We start from the raw sequence: 23,191 nt of genomic DNA, 5'->3' as shown, positions 1-23,191 counted from the left end.
ATCTGGCCGCTAATAGTATACCATACATGGAACTCAAAGTAAACTGACATGGATAGAATAATTAGTATATAGAAAATCTAGATACTGTATTAGTATTAGTTTAATTTCCCCCGGCTGTAAACCTGTCTTCCATTTTGTGCATTGCAATTTTGGAGTAGTGTTACTCAACAGAACAATCAGTTGTTTGTCTAAATACTGACAGTACAGCTTGGGGGTTTATTGCCTGCACTATAAAAAGGAAATTAAAAGACAAGTGAGACGTTAAGTGGTTGATTAAGTTGATTTATTGACATTTAAAAGGCTCCAGGTCTTCAGTACTGCAGCATTGTCTGGAAGATTGAAAAAAAAGTGAGATCACAACTGAATAAAGCAATGGAAGAAGGAGTGAACACCGTTATACAATAACCAGATAACGCTTGCTGATGATTATTTCGGAAGTGTCTCCCCCATTATATACTGTATTATAATTACAGCCTTGTTATTTTGTACATTGTCTATAAACTGGTTTGTACCACTTTTTCTCTGAACATAAGTCATTTAGGATCTACAACGTAAGACACCTCCGGAGCTCTAATTTAATTTATTTTATTTGAATTTAAAAATTGTGAATACTTTGCACACATGCACAGTATATAGAATCCTTTGTTTATATTTCATTTGTTGGTTGGTGTTCATCTTTATATTTTAAATTGTGTTTTCCACATATGCTCTTTAGATTTACATCTTGTACAGTTGATATGTGTATATATTTACTATTTTTGTAATGGTTTTACAATTTAATTTTAAACTTGAGCAATCCCCCTGCGGCAACTCAATTATTTACAAATTTGGGATCAGTAAAGTACAAATGTTGTATCTCATCCAATGTTATCCAACATTTTATAAATTACTTTATTTTTAAGTTTTGGACTAAAATATATTTTATTGATCTTCCCTGTTGAGGTCCAAAAAGGGTGTTGCTTTTAATGACGTTCATGGTATCCCAACACTTTTGTTCTTTAATTTGTCAAATTTGTGTGAAGAATACTTACGTCACTGATCCACTTGGTGAAGGAAGAGGTGCGAGTGAACACTGTGGGCTTCATGAGGGTGTTGCATCCTCGAGAGGAGACGAAGCTGGTCACGCCCTGCACGTACCAGCGGCCATCCCTACCCCTGCAGTTCAGAGGGCCGCCTGAATCTCCCTGCAGAAACACACAGAAGACAAGTGAAGCAACAGTGTTAACCTGCAGTGATTAACAAGTGGTATAGTGAAGGGGGCCATGCATACATGGCAGCCAGAGAGGATGTCACCGCCACCGCAGATCATGGTGGTTTTCACAGTGCTTCCCCACCAGCCACTGCTGCTGCACACACTGTGGCCCACCACAGGAAGCAGAGCCTGCTGGAGCTTAGTGGCAAGGGGACCTCCACCTGCAGGAAGAGCATTCAAGTTAAAAACCAAGTACATCGCCAGGTGATGTCACAACTGCTTGAAGAGAGAATATTTTATTTTTAAACTAGCTAGCAGCCCTGTTTGAAGAATTTCATTTCATTTCTCCTGCATTTTTTTACTCATAAATGTTAGTAGTTTGAATTTATTTGTATTTTTTCAATCCTCTTGAATCTCAATCCAAACCTGCCATTTTAAATCTCTTTTTTAAAATGTGTTTCAAACACTGACTGTAAATTCTTCCCCAGCCGGTGATGTAGCAGGGGTTGTCGTGAGGAGCGACCTCTCCGCTCTCTGGTACACAGGAGGGCTGCACCTTGTCGTTCAGAACGACAGGGGAGGCCAGTTTGATCATCGCGATGTCATTGCTAAACAATAAGAAAATCATGTTGAAAAAAGAGGAGAGAAATAAGAAACAAAATAACATAATAATATGATAACAGCATATGTACAGCATATTCATAGATATGTCTTTGAGTTAGATAATTTTTTTATTTTATTTATTGTATTCTATAAACTACTGACAATTTTTCTCTGTGTTGGAATTCAACAGACACTGGAATGGTTTCCATATATTTAGAGATAAAGATTTAAGAACAATTTGGAGTGGTCTCTTAATTTTTTCAGGAGCTATAAATATACTTTAATTTCCAGGCATATTCTAAATTGTAGAACCAATAATGAAATCCTTTTTAGCTTTACCAAAGACATTATTTCAAGCGTCTAAAACAAAAGACTTTTGACTTCAACATGAGTAACCGGAAGTGGTAAAATAGTTGTTCTTTGGGACTCATTCCTGGCCCACTCTTTTAGCCAAGGACATCAAAACTGAAGTTACTTTTGACCTAAACATTTACAAGTCACTCTACAGAAGTCTATCTGTCTCCAAGTGGCCAACCAAAAAAACAATCAATGCATATTTAAATGTAAAACGCAGGATAAAACAAAAGTGTGTAGGAGTTATACACACACACTTACCCACAGGACAGGCAGTTCTCATTCCAGTTAGGGTGAACCACGATCTTCTCCACACTCCTGATCTGCTCGTTGCTCTCCTGTTTGGTGAGGTCATACTCGCCCATCACCACACGGTAGGTACGAGATCTGAAACACAGGTAAATATAGTGTAAAAAGTAACACACTTTAGCCTAAATCTACATTTCACATCAGACAACAGAGAAAGAGGGTAAACTCACCCAATGCAGTGACCAGCAGTCATGACCCAGTCGGGGGAGAGCAGGGTGCCTCCACAGGTGTGATGGTATGTGGAGCCACTGAGGTACTGCAGAGAGATCTGAGAAGCAGGGTTGGTAGTATAAGTATAAAAGTAGCAATACTGAACTTTAAAAATACTAAAGTACAAAGGTTTTGGCATCAAATATACACAAAGTAAGTACCAAATGAACTTAATAAATATACATTTTAAGATTGCTCATTAAGCCAAATGACCCATTAGGAATCATATTTATTAAATAACTGGATTATGATTATTGATTAATGAATGTGTACATACTGTAACAGCTTGTAAAAGAGGAGCTAACTGGACAATATACTGTTGATGGATTATATTAGCTATAAATATATGTAAATGTTTGTTGATTTATATTTTGTATTCACTAATTTGAAAGTAACTAAATGTATTTACCCAAGTGTTGTACAACTTTCAGATACTTCACATAAGTATTTCAAATGTGTGCTAAGCTAAGACAGAAATATTGAAATGAATGTATTTGAGAGCTCGGTTTTCTAATTAAGATTTATCATGAAATATATGCTGAGTATATACTATAGAATAGACAACATTTTTTAACGATAAAACTAGCAGTTCTTTACCTTTTTTGCTAATAAACTCTTTTAGTTTTAAAGGGGTTATTCTTTGTCATTAGTCACACAGAACTTAGCAGACCTGTTCATTTATCTGCTGCACTGTCCACAATACAACAGAAACATTTAAGAGATGTGACAGAAAACAATCTGTTAGATGGCAGATCTTTATCCCGTCATAGTTCATATATACCATACGTCAAATATACTGATCATCATTGACTCACCTGCCAGGGCCAGCTGTAGGGTCGAGCATCCTCCCCGTTCACAACGCGGCTCACAGAAGGAGGATAGCTGGGGACGCCGCACCCGTGAGCTGGGCCACAGAGAGAACCAGAGGTTACAGAGGCGATACAGCTCATCTCTAATACTAAAAGCTGTTATACTTGCTGTATCACCATTTTGACCTTCGGGACATTTGTCTGTGATTAGGTTGCTTATCCTAACTTTGTTAGCTGCAGAAAGTCACATATTCTAAGGTAATGTATTGGTCTGAACGATGTCTCCTGTCCGTCTGTGCATTTTGGTAAGAGAGCAAACATGTAATATAAATTTGCAACAATTTGCTGCTGGTTAAAATTCATCAAAGACAGAGGTCTTACATGTGGCTGGCTAAATCCGACGCACAACATCCTGTAAAAATTCTCACTCGAGCACCAAACTGGGATTAATCCGCCACTAAAATAGTGCCATACAAGTGCACTATTTCCACCTTTTAGACTACAGTTATATATATATATATATATATATATATATATATTTTTTTTTTTAAATCTTCAATAGGAACAAAGGGACTGAGTGCCAGAGGAAGAACTAAGGCCGGAGCCGTACTTGCTTTTTAATCACACTTTTAAATCACATTCATTTTTGAGGACATTTACAATTACCAATCAAGCAAACAAGATTTTAAAGGAAAAACATTGCCGACTTCACAAGTTGTTGATCTGAATATTTTCGACGGACAAGTTGATACAAAAAAAAAGGAATAAAGAATAAATTCAGATTATTTGTTTTTTGTAGCCTTGAACAGTTAAATTAATCAATCATAATGAAATAAATGAAACAAGATTCAAATAAATTCATAAATAAAAAACAAAAAAAATAGTTAAATGTAAATTAAATAGAATTAAAAACTGAATATAATTAAAATTAAAACATAAATTAAAAGCCAAATTAAAAAGTTGGGTCTCAAGTTTGCTCTTAAAAATATGAACCCCTTAAAACAAGTGGATGAAACTCACCGTAGGCAGCAAACAGCAGGACAAGGGCTGCTTTCATCATGATTGGATGAGTGTCTAAGTTTGGTATATGGCTTTTATACTCTAAAAATTCACAGCGATCAGACACACACACACACACACACACAACACACACACACAAACAACCACACACACACACACACACACACACACACACACACACACACACACACACACACACACACACACACACACACACACACACACACACACACACACACACACACACACACACACACACACACACACACACACACACACACACACACACACACACACACACACACACACACACACACACACACACACCTGTGACCTGGGAATCTATTTTCCCTCCAGCATCTGTTTCAACTCTCCTTACGTAACCGCAGCAGAGCAAGAAAAAAACAACACAGGTACAGAAATGTGACAAAGTATTAGACTTTTCGGGGAGTACTACAATGGGGTGAGAGTGAAAACAAGAATATTGCAGTTAGATGTTACAACAATTTAAAAGACTATTTGGTGTGGGACCTGAAAGATATCAGAGAAGAAGAATCCACGATGGTTTACTGTCCAAATGTGATTTTATTTTTGTATTTCATTACAACAATCCTCAAATGCAAGTACAGTACTACATCTAATGAAACGTCCTCAGTTTTCCTGAAGTAAAGCTTTGAATGCCCTAGAGTAGAGTATTTTCACATGGTTTATAGTGTACGTATGATTTAGTTTTTTTAAAGTTTTTTTTTAATTTAATGTTGCGATTTTAATGGAAAAACAGTGTAATATGCCTTGGATGCATTTCAGGAAAATAAAACAAAGTTACATACAGCTTTTTTATTTAAAATGGTGAAATAAATCTGAAATATTCAAAAGCTATCAGTGGACTGCTTACATCCTCTGTTTTACAAGTCAAAATACAGTAATGAAGTAAGTTAGTCTGAAGCTTTAAAAAAAAAGTTAGAATTATTTTTCAACAATTAGCAGTAATAAAAACGTGTTATTAATAAACCAGGATTTGGTATTTTTCCCCTGAGTGCATGTCCTTGACTCAGGGAAACCTCTCCAGCAGGCGCAGGTGGAAAGCTTGAAGGCGTGCCAACATCTCTTCCAGGGTGTCGGGAGGAGCCAAAACACACAACCTGAGGGAAACGAAAACGCTGCATTACCATGTATGAAAACACATATGAGCCTAAAGAACGAACGATTGGTGACCTGGGCAGAATCATAAATTGAATTGAGTAGAAAACATGGACTTAAATTTTAAAAAATGGAAGATAAAAATGCCGAACAATGACTCCCTATCACCCTGCCATGCAACACTGTTATGGGAATGATCTGAACTTTCCAACACTTTCCAAAATGTTTTCACTTTACAAAATGTGTTAGGTTCATATTCACAAAGCTTTGGGCTTTGAAGAGTTCTCCTAGTGACATATTCTAAGAAAAGAATCTTGGAAAATGTATTTTGTTGTAATTTTTCCTTACAATTAGGAGAGGAGGATTTTTAATAAATAAATAGTGATAGATTTACATGACAAACAAATAACATGTACATTTGTTCTGTGGCAAAGTTAGTTAGTATATATGCATATAGCACACTTTTTAAAATGACCATATTTTCACAAACCTTTCAAAAATGTCACAAAAAGTCCATAATGCTCTCTCTTTCCATAAGTCTTTAATGAAGTACTTGAGAACAATGTCCTCTATATAAAAAACAACAACAGTGTCCTCTTTTTCTTTTTAAATGTTCTTACTCTGATAATCTGACACTTAAAGAGGCCCTCACTCACACTCCCCCTCCCTGCCTGAAACGCCTGCATTGTTTACCTCCATGAAAGAATGACATCACTAACACTCACACAGAGCTGGCCAGCTAACCAATCAGAGCAGACTGGGCTTTGGTTTCAGACAGAGGGTGAAAAGAGATGCTACAGCACAGGCAGTATGAGAAAGATAAAGACCTTTTCGAACATTAAGCAGGAAAACATGTCACAGTAGAGGCACAAAATACAAATATGAACTTAAAATGAGCACGATACGGCCACTTTAAATAACACATGCGTACATACAGGCATCAGGCATTTTCTTTTTACCTGATATGGTAGTTTGGATCTTCTTGTCCGTTCTCACAGCCAGCGCCCAAACGCACACCTTCCTCCTCCAGTAACATCTGACAGTAAAGCACATCTGCCTTCACTCCTAACACCTGGAAGGAATCACCATGACCCATTGTTATTAAAACCTTTCAATGCTTAATAAGATATGATGCACAACATTAATCAAGTTAATAATGTTTCTTATCATCAGCGTTTCCTGTGATGAAAGACATAAAAAAAACGTTTTGCTTTTAACATTTAATATGCTATCATTTTTACAGAATAATATATTCTTATATTAATAATAAAACAGCCATAAACTTTTATAAAATGGTTCGGGTTGAGGTCCAGTGGTGATGATCCCTCACCTTGGCCTCCTCTACCATCTGATGTGGTAAATGCATACGGGGGAAAATAAACACTCCCCCCCACGCTGGTTGGCATTTCATCCCGGGTAGATCATTCAGGAACTCACAAGCACGGTGAGCATTCTGGGAAAGGGTTGTCAAAGAGTGAAGAATCTCCTGCAAGTATTCATTATTTTAAGTGAAGTTGTAAAATGAGTAATGACTGTCATAGTGACAGAGCAACATAGAAGCCCAATTCCAAACCAACCCCTACGCACTCCCACTCTGTGATGGAGTAAACTCTGTGTGTCTTCACAAACACATCTGAATGAGGCTCACTTCTTTAAGGTGGAGGGTGCTTTGGGAAAAACGTGCCTCTCTCAGAGAGAAGCTTTTCTTAACCATAGTGAGCATCTATTTGACCAAAAATTGTAAATAATAATTTGACTATATTGTTTTGGCCTTCATCTGCTTTTAGACAATTTACACTTTAAACTACCTGAAATCAGTGTAAAATATCTTGCTGACTGAGCTGTATTCCTCCTTGGCTAAAAATAGAGTTATTATTGTGGTGCATTTATATAACTGTTTATAGTTACCAGCAGTATTCTGTGAAAGACATCTAATACCAATAATATTTTTGGAGGAAACAAGGATTTGTTTTTCCAATACCTGTGAGTAGGTTTTATAGGAAGGATCTTCAGGTTTGGGTGGATTGACCATGACCTCCAGAGCCAGCTGTGGGAAAACTGGAGGGCTGGAAGAGGCCTGCAAGCCTCTCAAATATTTCAGCACGGCTTGATCCAGGTTAACTGCCTCCATATACCCTCCCCTAAGACCACACCTACGTAAGCACAAGGTGTCATGGAAAAATGTTATTACACATAAAGAAATATGTTATTTTTGCTGTGTAATATTTTAATATTTTGAGAGGCGTGGAGAACTTCACACTTGGCGGGCCCCGAGGAGGCTGTGGGTGTCTTGATGTCAAGATAAGATCCATCCAGATAAGGATGTCTAGAATCTATATGTAGATTTGGTGTGATTATTAGATGATATGCAAGGAGGGAGCTTTGGCCCTCTGTCTCATTGCAGAAAGGATTTGCTATTAAGTAATGCAAAGCTTTTTGTAGAACAATAGATGGACTACAGTAAGGGGGACATAAGGGTTAGGGCTTGGGTTAGCACGCAGACATAAAAAAAACCCTAAAAATACAAGAATAAACCTGAATATCAGAACAAAATGTCCTCTTTAAGACACTCACTCTCCCATGCAGCCGCTGGATAAAGAGTGGAAGGAAATCAGCTCCACTGTCTCTGAGTACTCTTTGCCCATCTCAAACAGGACTCTCTTATAGGAAAGAAACTCTTTCCCTTGTCCATACACGCTGTCCTGGTACACCTAGAAGGATTTAGGAAGACATGAGAAAAGGGAGCTTGTGTGAAATTGGGAACAACTTTTAAAGTGACTTTCCCTGTTAAACTTGTAATCAATCACCTCATCAGCCAACAAGACGAGGCCCTCAGTTGCAGCAAAACGAATAACGTCCTCTATTGATTTCCTGTCTTGCACATGACCTAGAAGGACATATAATAGTGAGCAACAATGATTACAGTTGGGAGATCAGTAAATGTATCTGGGTTTCTTTTACCCGTTGGGTTTCCTGGGTTGCTGATGTAAATTGCTCTGGGAGAACAGCGCCCTCTAGTGGTCTCCAGAGCTCGGTGCAGCTCCTCCAGATCTACAGCCCCGCCTCTGTCCTCCATTAGCTGGTAAGGCACCAAAATCAATCCAGCCATGTCCAGCAGCATGGGCAGGGTGTGTGGGCAAGGCATCGGGGTCAACACAGCTGTGCAGTGCTCCCCTTCCCCACTGGCCATCAGGTGCAGAACCATCTGAACACATTCATTAACACATTAACATTACAATAAATGAAATGTAACATTAGCCTACTACACAGTGGCAATATGTACCTGAACAGGTGTGACCTGACAAGCCACGAAAAGACCACAACAATTACTAATCTTTACAGAATCTCATACAGTGTTTTATGTGGCCCTGCATGAGAACAATTAGTTTTTGTTCACTGGTATTTCATTTATGAGGTTCGGTTTTGTTTTTTCTTGTCATGTAGGTTAGAGGATTGTATTGGCCCAAGGCAAGGTAGGCTAAGTGGCTTCCTCATCTTTTGTTCAGCTGTGAGGTTGACAATATAAAAACTGTAAAGCCAACTGAGACAAATATGTCATTTGTGATGTTGGGCTACATAAATAAAATGTGATTGATTAATTGATTGGTTGATTGGTTGATTTGGCTGGGATGGCCAATACTTTTTTTCTGTTTCTTTGAATTTTCAGTACAGTTATTTGTGTTAAAAGTTTAGTTTTTTCTAATAAACTCTGTTCATCTTTTACACGTTTTTGGTTTCCAGTGTCTCTAGTTGAGATAACCTTTGTTTGTTTAAAGTGGTCGTAACACCTATGGATTGCCATGAAATAAAGTTCAAACATTCATGTAACCCACAGACTCAATTCCTTTGACTACTCCACTGAGATTTTTTTTTTTTTTTTTTTTTGTGGATTTGTGTTTAGCGCTAATTAGCCAATGTTAGCACTCTAACACACATAACTGAGAACGTGAACATAGTAAACATCAACATGTTAGCAGTGCCATCGTTAGGCTGCTGACTTTAAAATAGCCGTGGACTGTGTTTCAAAGCTGATTACGGACATTTATTTGTAATGCAAAATGCGAAGATGTCTCTTTCATCGCTAAATAATCCCACTAATAATCATATCATCATACCAACAGTGTCTTTGTAGAGCCAGGGGCGAAGATGATGTCTTCTGGGTTTGACCTCACTCCACCATCTCGCTTCATGATGAACTCCGCAACACTTTTACAGACATATGGTATTCCATAGGCTGTTGCAGAGTATGAGCCTACCATTGAAAATAATTAATAAATCATCATTCATTAAAGGAGAGTTCCCAGTCAAAGGAATTTGATTAAAAAAAAACATTTTGTTGCCTGGACGAATGAATAAGTAGTATTCCTTTTTACCCACGCTCCCTCCGGTGCAGGCCCCCAGAAGCTTATGTGCCCTCTGCCTGGCATCCAGAGGAAGGTTATTTTCATCCAGGAGCTCCGGGTAGACACACGCTGCCAAAACCTGCAAAGAGCAACAGATGGAGACAGGCTACCTTAGAGTACCTGTCAGACTGGTCACAAGGAGAGTACACACACACACACACAGGTCAGATTTGTAACAAACCTGCCGAACAAACGAAACAGGCTTCATCCCGGCCCTGTGGGAATCTCCTGTGCTGACATCAATCACTTGCTGGAAGGGTTTCTTAGCTTCCTGAGGAATAAATAGGGCCACATAAATGCGGGAGGATTTAAAAAACGTTTTATTTCACCTTACACCTGCACTATAATAGTAAAGCTCCTGCAATAGAGTAAGTAAGTGTATACACTGGAGGGAATTTGAACCCAGGACATTTAGTATTGTAACAATATAAAGTAAATAAGTAAAGTTTGAAGTCATTGAGTGCATATTTATCCTTCTAATATTTTCCTGCCGTTTATTTTGTATTGTAATTAGTAACTGAAATGTATGTGAGAAAGTCTGATTGGAAAAGTACAAGTCTTTGTAAAATACTGAAAGAAAAGTCCTTAAAGAAGAATACATTGTTTTGTCATAGCCTTACACAAAAGAAGGATTTACCGGTGTAGCTCTTTAAAACAAGCTAAATAGAATATATTGAACTGTTGCTACTTACTTTCACGGATCCGTTTGAAAACTATGATGCACTGTTACAAACTAAATTACCAAAAAATAGGCCCACGTCAAAAATGTCTTATTTAGCCACCCTCCCTCTAGGTTATTTGATGCAGTGGAGAGCACCGAAGCCTTGGTGAAAGAATGCAAGAATACAAAATTGCACACATACACAATAAACATGCACTGCAGGCCTAAATCCATTTAATGAGTAAACAACATCATTGGCTTGCCCTTTTAAGAATTCTGGCCCCTGCACCTCTAAAATCCTCTGCAAGTGCCTGATGGGCAGGCTCCATGCTTCATAAAGTCTTTTTGGCATTGCACTTTCTGGAAGGTCCATGCCACCTGTTTCTACTCAGGCTGCAGATACACAAATGTTGAAGTTGGAAGACAGCGACTGTCGACTTGTCTAAGGCCCCGTGCCCACGACAACGGTAACGACAGATAAACGTAGAACATTTCGACAGATGTGCCTATCGTGCACACGGCGACGGCGTTTTTAAGTGACAATTAGAGCGTAGTTCGTTGTCAACCTTGTCAAAGACACGATTTTCATGAGTAATGTATCGGTCGAATTCGTGGAAAATGTATGTTAACGTACTGTTTTATTTTCAATTACGCATCTAACCTTGTTCTTTACTTTTCAGTAACATATCTGAATACGTCTTCATATGATTTGCCCAACCATTTCTCAAAGGGTAAATTAAAAACGTTTCAGAAGTGCCGTTAAATAGTTGAACTAGTTCGGACTTTCAGGAAATAACTAAAACAGTATGTCCTTGAGGTGAATCACAGTCAGCTGGGACTCACATGGGTGCTCTCCTCGGTGCTACGTGCAGCCTGGCCCTGCATCCGGCTAGGGGCTCTGGTCCCCCGCAGTTTGGGGTCTCCTTCCTCAAGCGAACTCATTTCTGTCTGACGGATCACCTGTCAATGGGAAGCTTAACGTCGAGATGTAATAAACCTGTGAAGCAAGTGGGAGGGCACCGACTGTCAGAAAAACCACCTCTAGCGGAGTAAAACAGCATAAAATAGTTATCGTGACAAAACCCATGAGCAACTATGTACACTTTGTTTTTAGTTCAGTTTCGAGGTAGATTTATATATCCTACTTTACTTACTTATATTGTAAGAAAAGGCTTGACGTGTGTTTCAAAGAAGTTCTGTTGGTGTTTTCTGTACTGATCCAGGAACCCCCTACACCTTAACACCTGGTTAAATGTCCTGTTCACATGAACACCAAAACCACATCCTCAACAACATTTACTGCTGTGGTAAAGACGTTGACGTGTACTTTTCATTGGTACCCTTTCACAGGTAAAAAGACCAAAGGTGTCCAGTATAAACGTTCTGTTCTTCTTTTAGAATCCATAAACATGTCCACAAATCACTTCTGACCATCCAGATATTCTCATCTGGTCTAATAGTGGCTTATTCCCCTTCAAAGCTTTAACTCCATTGCAGGTAGTTAATAACTTTAAGGTGAAATTCCGATTATAACACAAAATAATCAACTAAGTTACACTCGTTTCGGTATGTTAGACTGATGATTTGGCTCGAGTTTGATAAAGTCAGAATTATATTTACAGATTCGAATTTGCAGCATCAATAGGCTAACTCAAAAACCAAACTTAATTTACACAAATTACGCTTCACACAACATGGTAGCTTATTATTTTTGTAGGAAAATGTACAACCCTACTTAGAAAACAAATTATATTGCGTCATTTTGATTAGATAACCAACAGGAGATGGTGTGTCAAGTGGTTTTTAGTTCTAAAATAATTGTTGCAAAACCAACAAGGTGATTTGGACGTTTTTTATAGGTATTCCACTCAATAGCAAGTTATTAAATATTTGCCAAATGTTGTATTACAGCAAACAGGATAACATTGTGAATCACTTCTGGTTGCACTACGACTTATAACATCAAGATAATTGAATATATTTTACACAACAACAAAAAAAAGTGTGTGCTCTCCAGGTGCCATTCTAGTTAATTATAAAATAAACTTGTTTTATCCCTTTGCTAAAATGCAGAAACTACCTGGCAGAATATATAGTATTATACACAATTACAAAGCTTATCTTTTACAGACTGCAACAATAACATGATGATCAAATGAATTCAATAACAATTATTATCATATCATATTTCTGAAAGGGGTCACAGAGAATGTATCTTTAAGATTATTTTGAATCCTTATACTTTTGTACTTTGTAAAAGTATATCTCAGAGTTATTTTGGACTGTGGTACACTTTTACTTTAAGTAACACTCTAGAGAAAATGCAGCGCACGTCATTTAGTTTCATAATGCAAGCTCTGATAGTGAATATCTTCATGCTTTGCAGGAACACATTGCTACAAACACATGCATTAAACGGAAATGTTTAAAAAAGCATTTCGACTGCTCCCTTAGGGTTGCTCGGATAAACTTGTGACACCTGTTATGGTCTCCCTAAAGAAATTGTAAATCATATCTTCTGTTGGTACCATCCACAATCACCAAAAAGTGTTTAATGGAATGTTTTGACTGCCGAATCCCACAGAATATCCTATGATATGTAGCCTCACGAAGGCAGGTATGGTTGATCCTTTTCTTGAAGTCCAAAGGCTTGTAAATTAATGTTCTCTTTGTGGTATGAATACATTTCTGTAAGATTCAACCGCCTACACTGATAGTTTAGTTTGTCCTGAATAAAAATATCTATATAACTTGATTATGCCTTTCAGCATTGAGGTTATACAAGCATTATTACACAAAAAGACCAGGCGAACTAAACAAGAGGGATAAGAGGTTTGAAAGTTGTAGGAGTAGTTTCAGGAAAGTTAAATGGTTCAAAATTGAATGACTACAGATTTGTTATAGCTTTTTTAGTAAAGCAGAAGAATCCCATAGCAAAACCAACATAACATTTTTATTATGCATATTGCATTTTTAGATCTTAATAGGAATACATTTGTCAAAGAAGAGTCTTTTTAGGGGAAAATTGTTACATAAACAGTAAAGCAAAGAAACCAAGTACGATTCGATCTGCAAATGGCTTGATCCTTTTTTAGGACATGTTTTCTCTCACAGGGCTTCATGTTGGGCCACAATGTGTCCCTCTTGTCTCTGCCCCTCATTCATCTGTCAGTGGGAGGATGTTTGTCAATGAGGCGAAGGTGAAAGGAAGCGAGTTGAGCCAGGACCTTCTCCAGGGTGTCAGTAGGAACAAGGATACATAACCTGAGAGAGAGACAGAGACAGACAAAGAGAGAAAGAGAAAGAGAGACAGAGAGAGAGACAGACAGAGAAAGAGAGAAAGACAGAGAGAGAGAGACAGACAGACAGACAGCCAGACAGACAGACAGACAGACAGACAGACAGACAGACAGACAGACAGACAGACAGACAGACAGACAGACAGACAGACAGACAGACAGACAGACAGACAGACAGACAGACAGACAGACAGACAGACAGAAAGACAGACAGACAGACAGAGACGGAGACAGAGACGGAGACAGAGACGGAGACAGAGAAAGCATGATATTCACTTTTTGAGAAAATGCAACATACCTAACTAAGGTGCAATGTCTTTACCTCAGATAGTGGTTTCCAGTTGTCTCCCCATTCTGACATCCTGCACCTAAAAACACACCTTCCTCCTCAAGTAACATCTGACAATAAAGAACATCTGCCTCCACCTCCACTATCTGAGAGCAGAGAGGCGAAAGTTTTTATTGCTAGCAGAATGAATCTATAGGTGTTTAGTTTTTTTGCATTTTCAACAAGCTGGTAGTACCTGGAAAAGAATATGATACCTGATGAGTTTAAAATGGTTTAAATGTTAATCAACTTCATATTTTAAGTATACATTTTTGCTTAAAATAGCATTTTGTCCCAAGACCAACAGATTGTTGTCACCTAAATATTGCTACTCTATCCTTTAACACTGCTGAAGATGTTAAAGGGGCCCTATTAAGGTCATTTTATGATTTCACAAGTTTTCGATGTTCAATGTGGAAGAGAAACCCCCTCCAGAGGGAACTTTACAGTCGGATTTTGTACAAAAGTAAATATAGAGTTAGTTGTGCAAATATATTTCAAGTTGAGTTTTAATAATGAAAAATACATGGAGGAAATGAAAGGCTGCATAGAAGCCACTCTTACACATTATAAAATGCAGTTTACAATAATACAAAGTATACACATCCATCTAATTTATTCCATGTTTATAATAACACAAATGTATGCTTGTTTTTTTAATCCTTTTCATTTACTGTTGCTTTTTTGTGTTGTTTGTCAATAGTACCTCTTTCTCTATCCCTACTATTGTAGTATACTATGTCACAGCCTCTGTATTGGGCACTGCCCTTTGCCCTGATAATAAAAATATAAAAGTAAAATCAAATTTCCTCATAATTGCATGGTGTAATCGTCTAACCATCATAAATAGGAAGGCTCACCTTAGCCTTCTGTATAATGTCAGATGGTAAATGCAGGCGGGAGTAAAGGTAGATTCCCCCCATCGCTGGCTGACTGCTCATCCCTGGTAAATCATTTAGGAACTCATGAGCCCGCTGAGCATTCTGAGACAAAGTGGCCCGAATGAGGAGAATCTCCTTCAAATATGAAAAGAGTAATTAGAAATACAATACAGAAGAAGGACCTAGAGTATACATGTATCAGCCATATGGGGAAATTATACAACTTTAATACCGTATAAGCACAAAGAGTCACCTGCGTGTATGTGTCATAGGAATGGTCTCCAGGTTTTGGTGGCTTGACCATGAGATCCAGAGCAAGCTGTCCTGTAACTGGAGTGCTGATATCAGTACACAGCATTGTATCAACAAAATACATCACCTCTGGGTCCATGTTGACCAGCTCCATGTAACCTGCCCTCAGACCACACCTGGGAAACGGATGCAGAAGTTATTAGGGTACTTCATGCCTGTTTGGACATTTGTGAAAGAGGTTTGACATTTAGGTCCTGTTGAATTTAGGGTGTTATTCTCCCTCTCTGCTTTAAATGTTAAACTCTCTGATCAGCAGGTTATGTCAATTGGGCCGACTTTTCAGCAGGACCATGTAGAACAGAGTACTTTCCAGGATTACCCTATGGATTTCTGTAGGAATCATTTGGATCCTGGTAGCATGTACTGTATGTGAATTGTTGTTTAATACTTTCAGCAAACACAGTACCAAAATATAATCAAAATATCATACAATAAGATATTGTAAATTTCCCATCTGTGGGACTACTAAACGTAATCTGATTCTGATCCAGGCTCACAAAATTACAAGTGTAGGAGACAGAACTCACTCTCCCATGCAGGCGCTGGATAAAGAGTGGAAGGAAACCAGCTCCACTGTCTCTGAGTACTCTTTGCCCATCTCAAACAGGACTCTCTTATAGGAAAGAAACTCTTTCCCTTGTCCATACACGCTGTCCTGGTACACCTGGATTGCAGTGGGAAAGGAACAGATAGATAATCAATGGTGAATTCTATTACTAGTGTCCTTCCATTAATTATCCACTTCTGTCCTCAGTTCGTGTTTCTCTGCATACACAGGAAGCCGGCATTTGGCCTTTGGGCTTGGACACCATAGTGTATGAAGATACTTTTAGCACGGATTTCCTCAGGCTCTCTCAAGCAGCTGTGTTAAAATATTACCTCCTCCTTACTTGTGAATATAAATAGAGCAGGGTTGTAAATATTCTCTTCTTCCTTAATGAATAGACTGAATGTGTGGTATGTGTCAAAGAGTAACTCTTATCTGACATGGCTTTCTGGAGCCCGCTTCTCTTAAAGAACCCTAACTGGTTGTGTCTCTCTGATGGAAAGTCTGATAAACAACTTTCTGTGGGGAAAAAGAGCAGTTCAGGGAAGAATATCTCAGAGTTCGTTTGGCCGAGAGTACAGAATCTAACTGAAGCTTCTAATACATTTTCAGTGTCGGACTTCAGTTCCAAACGTTCCTGTGTACTGCTTGTGTTCGGGTTCTTCGGTCCAAGAGTTTCATCACACTAATGAAAGCCTATTTAAGCAGAAGACTGCAATGTGTTCTGTTAAACCTTAAAGATATGGTTCACCTCATCGACCATCAGTAAGAGTCTCTCCGCTGCTGCAAAGCGGATCACTTCCTCTATTGATTTCCAGTCCTGCACATGACCTAGGAGGACAAAACAGCAACACAATATGATGACCGAAAGGACATTTAAACGTACGGCATAAATGTGTTTAGTATATGCAGTGGTGGAAAAAGTATTCAAATCCTTTACTTACTAAAAAATACCAATACATTGATGTCCAAATACCACATTACAAGTTAAAGTCCTGTGTTTAAAAGTATGTACTGTATATAAAGGATCAAATTTAAATATAAAAGTTGCCTCAGAATGTGAAAGACATTATGTATGACATTATGATTTGCATCAAGCTGCTGAAACCGGCCTACAGAGCAATGTTAAAAGTTACCAAACCGGTTTCAAAACAGGTATGGGTGTGGACAGAAGACAGTACTGCTGCACTTCAACACTGCTTTGATACGACATACTGGGACATATTTAAGGGGAATCCCCCCCCTTTTTTTTTCTAGGCTCTTATCTTTTTATGTTATATGTTCTTGTTTATATTTGCACTGTGGGACGGCCAGAAACGGTATTTCAATGTTCTGTATGTAAAACACATGTGGAAATTCTGACAATAAACTGGACTTTGAATTTGATAGTTTCTTGTTTTACACTAGTGACAACAACATTAGTGTTTTTTTATTTATATATTTAATAACTTTAACCAGAAAACTGTTATTTCTCTGTTAAAACATTAGAGAAGCATTAATTTAAAAGGTTATCACATGTTTTTGACCCAAAGCTGAATAAAGTATAAAGTAGAATTATAACATTTTAAAAAGTAAAGTAGAGTGCATGAGTAATCGTACTTTCCACCACTGTGAGCATGTAGTTACCTGTGGGGTTTCCTGGGTTGCTGATGTAAATGGCTCTGGGATTGCAGTGCCCCCGACCACATTTCAGAGCTCGGTGCAGCTCACTCAGATCTACAGCCCAGCCTTGGTCCTCCATCAGCTGGTATGGCACCAAGGTCATCCCGGCATCATCCAGCAGTGTGGGCAGGGTGTGAGGGCAGGGCATCGGGGTCAACACGCCTGTCTGAGTGTCCCCCTCCCCACTGGCCAGTAGCTTCAAAATCACCTAAACACAACAGATCAGTGTACAAAACGTATTGAATGTTGATAAGGGATATGCTTAACTGTTCCATCATGTTGTATTCTGAGCATTGAGGCATAATTCTACATATTTACAACTTGTTGGCTTTTTTTTCGGTTATGACATTTTCAGATCAAGCTAGCCACTGGAATTATGGATCGGGTCTCAATTGTTCGGGTCCTAAGGCTCCAGCCTGACAAAGACAGATCTTGACAAAATAAAACAGGGAAAACTAAAACTGATCATAAAACAACCTGTACAATAAGAGGTTGTAAACACTTCTTTCAGGAGGGCAAAATGCTATGATTAAGTTCAACGTCTCTCCTTGAACCACATCAACACTTTTTTCTCATCTTCCCTTTCAAAAATCTGTTCTGTAATATAGTTTCAGAGAGTATCTGGACAATGAAAAGTGATAATAATGTAAAGACAGTTATTCATACCATGAGGCCCTTCTGAGAACCAGCAGAAATGAATACATTATTAGCATATGAAGGCACTCCGACGTCGCGCCTTATGATGAAGTCAGCGATGCTTTGTCTGATGTGAGGGATGCCAGATGAGTCTGTATAGGAACCTGTGGAGGGATCAAACATGCTATACATGATAGTCCCCTGCCATTATATAGTCAAAGAGATTGGTGTTTTCTCTAGTGCTTACCAACACTTCCTCCTTCGCACACCTCCAGGAGCCTCTGAGCCCTCAGCCTGACATCCAAAGGAAGAGTTTTGTTTCCCAGCAGTTCAGGGTGCAGGCAAACAGCCAAGACCTGAGGTTAAAGGGGCGTTATTCAGAGCAATGAGCTAGAGAAGATTTATATGACTGTCAAAGAACATAATATCCCGGTACATGGTTACACAAAATCCAACACAACAGACTATTCAGAGAGTAATCAAGGATCAACAAGATGTGTTTGATCAGAAATATATAATATAAAAAAGGTAATATTTCATTACAGTGACTGAAATAAAGATATGCAAGGATGAAGACAAATAAGGCAGATTCCATTTGCACCCAGGTGTCCATGGTCAGTTTGGCATTTTACACCCCAATGAATATAGCATTGGTGGGGGTGGCAAAGCCCATAGGGACTTAGGAACTGGAAGGTCACCAGTTCAAGTCCCGGATAGACCACCTCAGTGCCAGTGTCCCTGAGCAAGGCACTGATCCTTACACTGCTCCCTGGGATCGTACATATGGCAGCCCACTGCTCCTAACACTAGGATGGGTCAAATGCAGAATGTGAATTCCCCTCTGTGGGACGACTAAGGGATCCTTCTTCTTCAATACTTTTTTGCAAAAATATGCTTTTGAATAATTTGGGGGATTTTTATTAAAAAAAAATAACAAAGGCAGCAGTGTGGAAGGTTGCCCGGCGCGGCAGCTCAATTGTCAAGAACTCTCTCTCTCTGCCTTCCTTGCCAAAGTACACTTAAAAAATGTACTGCAGAGGATGCAGACACAACCAATCCTTTGTTTGCTAGACAAACATTTATCCCTTCAGCCACAGTCTCAGGTTAATTCATTAAAATGTAAAAGCGTGTATCTATAAGTCACAGGACAATGATATGTGAGTAGTATTTTATATTTTTACAACCTTACGGGAACTGAACCGGGAACTGGCAAAAAGACTGGAAGGGATTAAAAAACAATGGTGCAATTTCTATCACCTTTTAGCGTGATTGCCCAATTATTACTTGCGCTAGGGAATATTTTGTGTAAGCTTGTAAATCTAGAAAATGTTTGGCCTGGCTTGACAGCCTTTGTTTCAATTGTATTGAATTGGTTTGGCAACCGCTGTGGGAACTTGTGCCTACCTCAAATGTCTTGTCAATTCTCCAGCCAGAAGTTTCCACCACAAGGGCCATTGCACCCTGAACAGGCCCAGGCTTGTCTGATATTGGAAGCTAAGCAGGGGTGGGCTTGTTCAGTACATAATTGGTAGACCGCCTGGATACTCTTGGGCTTGCTTATCATCATATTTGACGGTTTGACACAGGTCATGAAGTTAAAATAACCAAATAGGTACCACGTGACTTTTCCTAACGTAGTGCAAATGGACATTTAAACAAATTAAATAACAAATAAGCACATTTAATTAAGAACTTAATAAGATATTTCTAAAAGTCTGACAGCATCCAAATCATGAAGAACAGATTTAAAAGTGTGTGGAAAAAAATCTCAAATGATAAAACTAACCTGACGGACAAATGAGATGGGTTTCATGCCTGCTTTGTGGGGATCCCCTGAGTTGATGTCAATCACCCCTTTGAAGGGTTTCTGCACCCCCTACAGGAGAACACACTCACAGGTTAAAGGGTCAGGTCTAGCTTGGATTGTAGACCCAAAAAACCAACCATAGCTCTTCAAATATTCTTGAATTATAGGTTGTGGGAACTGAAAAAGTCTACAGTTCTATTAAACTGTTTAACCCTTTACACTGTATTTATATTGCTCTGGTGTGAATCGGTTGTTAATGACAAAGTTTGGTTGAGTTGTTAAAGTTACTGTACATCTTTGCATTTGCCAAAATCTTTTTTTTTTAATGCAGTCGTCATCATAAATAAACAAGGGCTAACATAAAGTAACTCCGGATTCAAACATAAAGATGTGATTGAAATAAGTCACCAACTTGGGAAGTTTCATAGTGGTATCTGTTAGGGAACATTTAGCTTAGGTGTTTAACCTTTGACCTACTTCATAATGTTCTCCTTCCTCTGTCTCTATTCCCATGGCATAGTTCTTTGGCCTTCGGGTTGCTGTAATCTCCTTTAAGGAGGGGCAGCTTGGGCGCTTTGTTGTTGCCCGTTTCTAACCGAGCACACGCTGATATGAGATAGTTTAGGGACATCTAGTAGCCCTCCTCATCTGGAACTTAGGTTCCCTGACATACATTATTTTCCCATGTATGATAGCTTTACTTAGATTGAGGATCCACATTTTTCTAGTCTCGCTGATGTAGAATGTTGATTATACACTTTGAACTAGTTAAAACCTCGTATTGTAGTAGAGATCTTCAGAATTGGTCGGGCAACCGCTCAACTTGTGGCAGCAGCAAAAGTCTTGTCAATTCTCCGGCCTTTAACGTCATAACAAACCTTCAGTGTTTGCCATCAAAGTTCCAGCTTTCCCCGTGTCTCTCTAAGTTTCATCGCCATTGCTCCAGAAGTTTCCATCACATTATCTATTCATTTTTAACTAACAGGTTGTCCCCTTAAACATTAAGTTATACAGCTTTATTTCTTCAATATACACAGATGAGTGTGTGAGCTGAAGATAAATAAAGACACATTAGCAGTACTTACCTGTGCGATCTCTTGTGTGACGTGTGCAGCCAGACTCTGCAGCACACTGTGTGCTGACTCTTTGATCCCCTTCACCGTGGGGTTCACATGTTTCAGGGAACTCATCATTTTTTTCCTCAAATGATTTTATTTAGGATCCGAATTGGTCAATTACAACTGCTTATAATCTGAGGCTGTTGTTGCAGCGGAATGTGGCAAATTCACTCCCCAGCAAAAGTCGTTGTGCATGCAGGAGAGGTTAGATGGCTCACCAGTTTCTCTCTGTCAGTCAGTTCAACCGATGGATAAGTAATCCCTCATGCTAATATTTTGCTGCAATCCAATACATAAACCTTCTATCTAACTTGGACTTTGTACATGTGGAACCTCAACTGTAAAAACAAGTCTTCCAGAAAATCAAAAAGGTGAAAAAGTCTCCTCCAATGATAGCTTTCTAGATGCGTTTCGAATACAGACACATTTTTGGTAATCAACAATTTATTTTTGCACTCTTTCAGCAAACTTTAAAGACTTGAAATATTTCAAAAAATGTACACTTAAGTGGTATTGTAAAAAAGAATCTAGATGGTACTCGAAAGAAAGACATTTCTTAACCCAAGGAAGGGTCAAGGAATTTGGGCTTTGGCTCCATAACATTTTAAATGCGCAAAAATCACATTCACTGTATGATGACTGCTCCGTGAGTCCCTGCTGTCTTTGAAATGTCCTGTGATTTTCCTGGTGTACAGACGTTTAGCTTTCCTGATGCCACGGCACAGGTCAGCCCTAGCTGCTCTCAGCCCAGCTGGGTCTCCAGCTCTGAAGCGGTGTCGCGGGCCTTGAGCAGCGTGCAGACCTCCCCTGTCAGCCATGGCTTCTGGTTGGCTCGGATGCCCTTTGGATGATGCCAATCGTGGAGATAGTTATATTAAAGAGACCTTGTTATGCCTTTGGGGGTTATCCCTTTCTGCTAGTCTGTTAAATAGGTTTTTGTGCCTGAAACGCCTCCATTGGACTCCTTTGTTTGCTTCTTCAACATCGTGACATCATTATGTAACACTCACGCTTCTTTTGCACAGCCCTCCAACACATTATACGTGATAGGCGTACATATCTCTAAGCGGTTGACCAATCACAACAGAGCCGGTCAGCTAACCAATCACAGCAGACTGGGCTCTGATTTCAGACAGAGGTTGAAAAGAGGCCTTGATAAAGACCTTTTAGAACATTAAAGAAGCACACAGTACAAATATGAACCTGAAAATGAGAACAATAGGGCACCTATAACCCTGCTTTTATAATTAAACAAACATTTTTATGACAAACTATGACTTTTTATGGCATACTTTAAGTTGACAGTTGATCAACCTATATCACAATGGCTCTTACACTAAAGGACAATCTGATTAGAATTTGTTGATCGAAGTTTAAGGACCCTGGAATCTCTGAAAGAGTAGCAAAGTTTTTGGCCATATCAAACAGTATTATTTGGCCTATTGTTGCTTAAAAAAAAGAACTTCACTTGTGGATTTTCAGCTTTTAGTGTGCCAACACACTAAGTTACCAACTAACTAATACTGTGATGATTGCAGTAAACTTTGCGAGGGCTAAACAACAGAATGTGAGATTTGCCTTTTTGAGAATCGTCACATTTCTCTTACACGTTTTGATTTTTTTCCGTAGTTGGGAAGTTTTTTTTTTCAGTCAAAATTAATTGAGCAGAGGCAGATGTATCCTGATTTTTAAGACCCTTTCAGAGATAAAATATGCAAAAGTGCAGCTCATCTGTCTGGCTTTCAATTCTCATCTCACTGTAATCTTCTGCTTACTTGTCAGGATCATTGGCTGCTGCTAGTTTTTGCGCTACAAACGATGGTGCAGCGTCGAGTACAGTGTTGTGTCCCTCATGAAATAATGATGGACTGTACCTTTAAAAAATTAGCACAAACATAGA

The 23,191-nt window shown here is 38.8% G+C and overlaps 3 protein-coding genes across 7 annotated transcripts; all 3 read right to left on the bottom strand.

Moving 5' to 3' along the window:
* Window positions 1–266: 266 nt before the first annotated feature.
* LOC134869131 (proproteinase E-like) lies at window positions 267–4,612 on the bottom strand. Its single transcript, XM_063890571.1, has 8 exons — window positions 4,498–4,612; window positions 3,484–3,572; window positions 2,629–2,726; window positions 2,411–2,536; window positions 1,664–1,800; window positions 1,271–1,413; window positions 1,032–1,184; window positions 267–329 (listed from the first exon to the last, which is right to left on the bottom strand). The coding sequence occupies exons 1-8, from the start codon at window positions 4,535–4,537 to the stop codon at window positions 312–314; spliced, it is 804 nt and encodes a 267-aa protein (XP_063746641.1). The 5' UTR covers window positions 4,538–4,612; the 3' UTR covers window positions 267–311.
* A 450-nt stretch (window positions 4,613–5,062) lies between these two features.
* LOC134870166 (alanine aminotransferase 2-like) lies at window positions 5,063–11,707 on the bottom strand. 2 transcript variants are annotated; one of them, XM_063892230.1, is made up of 11 exons: window positions 11,545–11,707; window positions 10,222–10,311; window positions 10,011–10,119; window positions 9,753–9,889; window positions 8,599–8,842; window positions 8,445–8,524; window positions 8,212–8,348; window positions 7,619–7,790; window positions 6,968–7,123; window positions 6,597–6,709; window positions 5,063–5,639 (listed from the first exon to the last, which is right to left on the bottom strand). In XM_063892230.1, the coding sequence occupies exons 1-11, from the start codon at window positions 11,641–11,643 to the stop codon at window positions 5,549–5,551; spliced, it is 1,428 nt and encodes a 475-aa protein (XP_063748300.1). In that variant the 5' UTR covers window positions 11,644–11,707; the 3' UTR covers window positions 5,063–5,548. The 2 variants fall into 2 exon arrangements, with proteins under 2 accessions (XP_063748300.1, XP_063748301.1); XM_063892231.1 differs by having other exon boundaries at window positions 6,968–7,090.
* An 831-nt stretch (window positions 11,708–12,538) lies between these two features.
* Window positions 12,539–21,541, bottom strand: LOC134870165 (alanine aminotransferase 2-like). 4 transcript variants are annotated; one of them, XM_063892226.1, is made up of 11 exons: window positions 21,259–21,541; window positions 20,153–20,242; window positions 18,614–18,722; window positions 18,397–18,530; window positions 17,695–17,938; window positions 16,820–16,899; window positions 16,049–16,185; window positions 15,463–15,637; window positions 15,189–15,344; window positions 14,323–14,435; window positions 12,539–13,965 (listed from the first exon to the last, which is right to left on the bottom strand). In XM_063892226.1, exons 1-11 carry the CDS (start codon window positions 21,364–21,366, stop codon window positions 13,863–13,865), a joined length of 1,449 nt encoding a protein of 482 aa, XP_063748296.1. In that variant the 5' UTR covers window positions 21,367–21,541; the 3' UTR covers window positions 12,539–13,862. The 4 variants fall into 4 exon arrangements, with proteins under 4 accessions (XP_063748296.1, XP_063748298.1, XP_063748297.1 ...); XM_063892228.1 differs by having other exon boundaries at window positions 14,323–14,368; XM_063892227.1 differs by lacking the exon at window positions 20,153–20,242.
* Window positions 21,542–23,191: the final 1,650 nt, after the last annotated feature.

Source organism: Eleginops maclovinus, chromosome 9, assembly GCF_036324505.1.
Source record: "Eleginops maclovinus isolate JMC-PN-2008 ecotype Puerto Natales chromosome 9, JC_Emac_rtc_rv5, whole genome shotgun sequence".
Taxonomy (NCBI): domain Eukaryota; kingdom Metazoa; phylum Chordata; class Actinopteri; order Perciformes; family Eleginopidae; genus Eleginops; species Eleginops maclovinus.
Note: the sequence above shows the minus strand (reverse complement) of the source record. Positions and strands in the feature narration are given on the sequence as shown.

Excerpts from the sequence above, each read along its gene's own strand:
- LOC134870166 (XM_063892230.1), bottom strand. The coding sequence starts at position 11,643 with ATGAGTTCGCTTGAGGAAGGAGACCCCAAACTGCGGGGGACCAGAGCC. Across the intron at positions 8,349-8,444 it reads TCGTCTTGTTGGCTGATGAG|GTGTACCAGGACAGCGTGTA; the intron begins GTGATTGATTAC and ends AAATCCTTCTAG. Across the intron at positions 6,710-6,967 it reads AGATGGTAGAGGAGGCCAAG|GTGTTAGGAGTGAAGGCAGA; the intron begins GTGAGGGATCAT and ends GATTCCTTCCAG.
- LOC134869131 (XM_063890571.1), bottom strand. The coding sequence starts at position 4,537 with ATGATGAAAGCAGCCCTTGTCCTGCTGTTTGCTGCCTACG. Across the intron at positions 3,573-4,497 it reads CCTGCTGTTTGCTGCCTACG|CTCACGGGTGCGGCGTCCCC; the intron begins GTGAGTTTCATC and ends TCTGTGGCCCAG. Across the intron at positions 2,537-2,628 it reads ACTGCTGGTCACTGCATTGG|ATCTCGTACCTACCGTGTGG; the intron begins GTGAGTTTACCC and ends CCTGTGTTTCAG.
- LOC134870165 (XM_063892226.1), bottom strand. The coding sequence starts at position 21,366 with ATGATGAGTTCCCTGAAACATGTGAACCCCACGGTGAAGGGGATCAAA. Across the intron at positions 14,436-15,188 it reads ACATTATACAGAAGGCTAAG|ATAGTGGAGGTGGAGGCAGA; the intron begins GTGAGCCTTCCT and ends CTCTGCTCTCAG. Across the intron at positions 13,966-14,322 it reads ACTGGAAACCACTATCTGAG|GTTATGTATCCTTGTTCCTA; the intron begins GTAAAGACATTG and ends TCTCTCTCTCAG.